The sequence below is a fragment of the Argentina silus genome (genome assembly GCF_951799395.1).
Source record: "Argentina silus genome assembly, chromosome: 2".
NCBI lineage: Eukaryota > Metazoa > Chordata > Actinopteri > Argentiniformes > Argentinidae > Argentina > Argentina silus.
Window position 1 is genome coordinate 34,322,181 of NC_139656.1, and position 5,000 is coordinate 34,327,180.

At 49.4% G+C, this 5,000-nt stretch overlaps 1 protein-coding gene across 4 annotated transcripts in view; it reads left to right on the forward strand.

The window, feature by feature from the left end:
• Positions 1-5,000, forward strand: part of map4k6 (mitogen-activated protein kinase kinase kinase kinase 6) — a 25,271-nt gene that overhangs the window by 15,268 nt on the left and 5,003 nt on the right. For all 4 annotated transcript variants that reach the window (XM_083687282.1, XM_083687283.1, XM_083687284.1 and 1 more), the window contains 9 exons: positions 1-189; positions 347-462; positions 667-708; positions 812-896; positions 986-1,065; positions 1,201-1,261; positions 3,351-3,474; positions 4,252-4,310; positions 4,572-4,675. The exon at positions 1-189 is cut by the window's left edge and continues 196 nt beyond it. In XM_083687282.1, the coding sequence (XP_083543408.1) occupies positions 1-189; positions 347-462; positions 667-708; positions 812-896; positions 986-1,065; positions 1,201-1,261; positions 3,351-3,474; positions 4,252-4,310; positions 4,572-4,675 (860 nt within the window). The remainder of the gene's footprint in view (positions 190-346; positions 463-666; positions 709-811; positions 897-985; positions 1,066-1,200; positions 1,262-3,350; positions 3,475-4,251; positions 4,311-4,571; positions 4,676-5,000) is intronic.

Consider the following 5,000-nt stretch of genomic DNA (forward strand, 5'->3'; position numbering starts at 1 on the left):
CCACCCCCACCCCCTCCACCCGCTCCACTGACTCTAGCCCCCTTAAGGAATCTGCTGTCCACCCTGACTCCTCCCCTCCCATGGACCCCGCCCTGTCTGACTCCTCCCTCTTCAACTCCTCCCTGTTCGCTGACAGCTCCATCTTCTCCGACTTCAACCTGCCCTCCAACTGCTGCACTCCCACGAAGGGTAGGGCACCACACACACACACACACACACACACACACACCCACACACACGCACACATGCACGCGCACGCACACGCACACACACACACACACAACAATGGAATCAGCATCATTACACTGTAACCTGCATGGCCGCTTCTGGTTGTGTGTCTCTGCAGAGGGTGGTGAGGCGGAGGGACAGAAGCTGGGAGGGAGGTCCCCAGAGTGGAGCACGATCAGGAGGCCTCCTCTGTCCCCAGAGTGGAGCACGCTCAGGAGGACCACAGAGGACTCAGTGAGTCATTAAGAGACTAAATACCAGTGGAGGCTGGTGGAGGTAGAAATGGGAGGATGGGCTCGTAGCAACGCATGGAATGGAATGAGGAATAATGAGCCCGTCCTACGATTTCTACCTCCACCAGCCTCTCCTGGACTAAACACAGTACATGTTTTCTGTATACAGGACATGAAGATGACCTGTTTTGTTTTGTTTTTTCAGAGAGGGGATTGTCATGGACTTCCTCCCACACCCAAAGTCCACGTGAGTCTAGATGTTTCCATCACCGCCAACATGAACATTGTACATCTATCTAGTGTTGTGACAATGCAGCGTCCTGTTAGCTGTAATGACGCTCTGCTTCCAGATGGGGGCGTGCTTCTCCAAGGTGTTCAACGGCTGTCCTCTGAAGGTGCACTCTGCTGCCACATGGGTGCTGCCCAAGACCAAAGGTAAGCCTGGCCACAGCGACTGGTGACCACAGCTGCTCGTAGAACCAGCCAGATCTCAGGGAGTAGCATGTGGCTCTGTCTCCCCCCAGATCAGCACCTCATCCTGGGGGCAGAAGAGGGCGTCTACACCCTCAACCTCAACGAGCTCCATGAAGACACCATGGAGAAGGTACAGACTGGGCCACACACGGTCTAGAGAAGAATCTGTAGGACAAGCATCTATTTAGGCCTCTCTTCTTACAAGGCTGTTCTGTCTCTTTAAAATGCTTTTTTGTTTGTGTGTGTGTGTGTGCGTGTGTCCTAGTTACTACCACAGAGGTGCAGCTGGCTGTATGTCATGAACAATGTGCTCATGTCTATCTCAGGTGAGCCAACACTGCTGCCACCACCAATACCACCTCCACCAACACCACCAATACCACCACCAACACCACCACCATCACTACTACCACCATCACCAACACCATCATCACCAACACTACAGTGCATTCAGAAAGTATTCAGACCCCTTCACTTTTTACATATTATGTTACGTTACAGCCTTATTCTAAAATGGATTCAATTAATTTTTTCCCTCATCAATCTACACATAATACCCCATAATGACAACACCAAAACAGGTTTTTAGAAGTGTTTGCTAATTTATTAAAAATAAAAAACTGATACATAAGTATTACATAAGTATTCAGACCCTTTATTCAGTACTTTGTTGAGGCACCTTTGGCAGCGATTACAGCTAGACTAAGTCTTCTTGGGTATGACGCTACAAGCTTGGCACACCTGTATTTGTGTGTCTGGGCTCTGGCTGGCCACTCAAGGACATTCAGAGACTTGTCCTGAAGCCACTCCTGCGTTGTCTTGGCTGTGTGCTTAGGGTCGTTGTCCTGTTGGAAGGTGAACCTTCACCCCAGTCTGAAGTCCTGAGTGCTCTGGAGCAGGTTTTCATCAAGGATCTCTCTGTACTTTGCTCTGTTCATCTTTCCCTCAATCCTGACTAGTCTCCCAGTCCCTGCCGCTGAAAAACATCCCCACAGCATGATGCTGCCACCACCATGCTTCACCGTAGGGATGGTATGGGCCAGGTGATGAGCAGTGCCTGGTTCTCCAGACGTGACGCTTGGCATTCAGGCCAAAGAGTTCAATCTTGGTTTCATCAGACCAGAGAATCTTGTTTCTCATGGTCTGAGAGTCCTTTAGGTTCCTTTTGTCGAACTCCAAGCGGGCTGTCATGTGCTTTTTACTGAGGAGTGGCTTCCGTCTGGCCACTCTACCATAAAGGCCTGATTGGTGGAGTGCTGCAGAGATGGTTGTCCTTCTGGAAGGTTCTCCCATCTCCACAGAGGAACTCTGGAGCTCTGTCAGAGTGACGAATTGGGTTCTTGGTCAACTCCCTGACGATGGCCCTTCTCCCCCTATTGCTCAGTTTGGCCAGGCGGCCAACTCTAGGAAGTCTTCTTCCATTTTAGAATGGTGGAGGCTACTGTGTTCTTGGGGACCTTCAACACTGCAGAAATGTTTTTGTACCCTTCCCCAGATCTGTGCCTCAATACAATCCTGTCTCGGAGATCTACGGACAATTCCTTCAACCTCGTGGCCTAGTTTTTGCTCTGACATGCACTGTCAACTGTGGGACCTTATATAGACAGGTGCGTGCTGTTCCAAATCATGTCCAATCAATTGAATTTACCACAGGTGGACTCCAATCAAGTCGTATAAACATCTCAAGGATAATCAATGGAAACAGGATGCACCTGAGCTCAATTTCGAGTGTCATAGCAAAGGGTCTGAATACTTATGTAAATGTGATATTTCAGGTTTTTATTTTTTAATAAATTAGTAATCATTTCTAAAAACCTGTTTTCGCTTTGTCATTATGGGGTATTGTGTGTAAATTGATGAGGGAAAAAATAAATTGAATCCATTTTAGAATAAGGCTGTAACATAACAAAATGTGGAAAAAGTGAAGGGGCCTCAATACTTTCCGAATGCACTGTAGATCCCCCAGTACATCATGACACCAGTGACTACACACACTGCAGCCAACTGCAGCTGACAACACACGTGCACACTCCCACGTGCACACTCCCACGTGCACTCCCCCAGGGAGAACAGAGTTCCAGGCTCTGGGCACAGGGTCAGCCATCTTACATTTCATTTACATTTATGGCATTTAGCAGACGCCTTTATCCAAAGCGACTTACAACAAATACATTTGTTTAAGTAAGTGAATCATCTATCCATCAGTCATCAGGGGCGGCAGGTAGCCTGGAGGTTAGAGAGGCCAGCCAGCTATCGGAAGGTTGCTGGTTTGGTGACTGGAGGGTTTGTTACTGGCATCATATCCAGGTGCCTACCACTGCCATTGTGCCCTTGAGCAAGGCACTTAACCCCTAACTGCTCTCAAGGGCACAACGGCAGTGTATGGTACTCGTCCTGTCCTCTGTGCTCCAACAGGGAAGTCGTCTCAGCTGTGCTCCCAGCGTCTGACCTCTCTCTTCGACCAGCGCAGGAACTCGCAGAAGAGGCAGGGACACCTGTCCATCAACGCTCACCGCCTATCAGAGAGGATCAACTCCAGGTAGGACCGCCCACCTCACATCTGGCCAGGGAAAAGCTCTGGGGGGGGGGGTGCCCAGTCCTGGGGCTTTTCAATGATCTAACTGAAAATGTAGAATATAATATTGTAGGAATTTCACCCTTGTGAAATAAGATGTCTTGCAGCTCCAAAGTTTAAGTCAAGTAACAAGTTTATTGTATGGTACAGCGAGTATACCGGGTCATGAAAGGACATGTTTGAGAGACCCACATTTTATACAAGAGACCCCAAAGGTGTGGTGACCTGAAAGTGGGAGTGGTTAACAATAGTCTTCCTGTCGACCAATCAAGAGGCAGAGAGCCGTTTCAGAGGTGTGGCTGAGGCCCCTTATTCACTGTTCCCATGGTGACTACATTTACATTTCTGGCATTTAGCAGACGCCTTTATCCAAAGCGACTTACAACAAATATATTTGACTAAGTGAGTGAATCATCTATCCTTCAGGACCAGGGACTATTGGCAGTCACAAGACTAGACTGACCTGTTTGATGAGCATTATCATTGATAACATAGAGTTGAACAAGGCTTTCTAGTCCTTCAGAAGATGGCCAGTTCTCCCTGCCTTGCCTCAGGTTTAACACAGTAATGAGTAATGAACAAGTTTATTGCCTGTCGCTTCATGTTAGTGTTAATGTGTAATCAGGTCTGTTACTGTGTTCTGTGTGTGTAGAACGTTCTCTAATCTGCTGTGTTCTCTGTGTGTGTGTGTGTGTGTGTGTGTGTGTGTGTGTGTGTGTGTGTGTGTGTGTGTATGTTTAGGAAGTTCTCCACGTCTGGGAAGATCCCAGACACTAAAGGCTGCCGGTGCTGCGGTGTGGGTGAGGAAGGAGCAGCCTCACACCAGGGGAGGCTGCTGGAGGTAGAAATCGGAGGACGGGCTCATTGTAATGCAAGGAATGGAATGAGGAAACACATGGAATGGAATGAGGAACCACTCTATGCGTTACAATGGGCCTGTCCTCCAATTTTCTACCTCCAACAGCCTCCAGTGCCTAATACTAATACAGCGATGGGACAGTGTTACCTTAATACTTATCATTATTCATATCTCTCTCTCTCTCCCCCCCCACCCCCCCCAGTGCGGAACCCCTACACTGACAGCACGTTCCTGTGTGCTGTGGTTCCGGCGGGCCTGGTTCTGCTGCTGTGGTACGAGCCGCTCCAGAAGTTCATGCAGCTCAAGGTGAGTTCCTCCGTTCCTCCTCCCTCTGTCTCTCTGTCCCTCCGTTCCTCCTCCCTCTGTCTCTCTGTCCCTCCATTCCTCCGTCCCTCTGTCCCTCTGTCTCTCTGTCCCTTCATTCCTCCGTCCCTCTGTCCCTCCGTTCCTCCGTCCCTCTGTTCCTCCAATCCTCTGTCCCTCCATCCCTCTGTCCTTCTGTTCCTCTGTTCCTCTATTCCTCTGTCCCTCCGTCTCTCTGTCCCTCCGTCTCTCTGTTCCTCCGTCCCTCCGTTCCTCTGTCCTTATGTCTCTCCGTTCCTTCGTTCCTCTGTCTCTCCGTCCCTCTGTC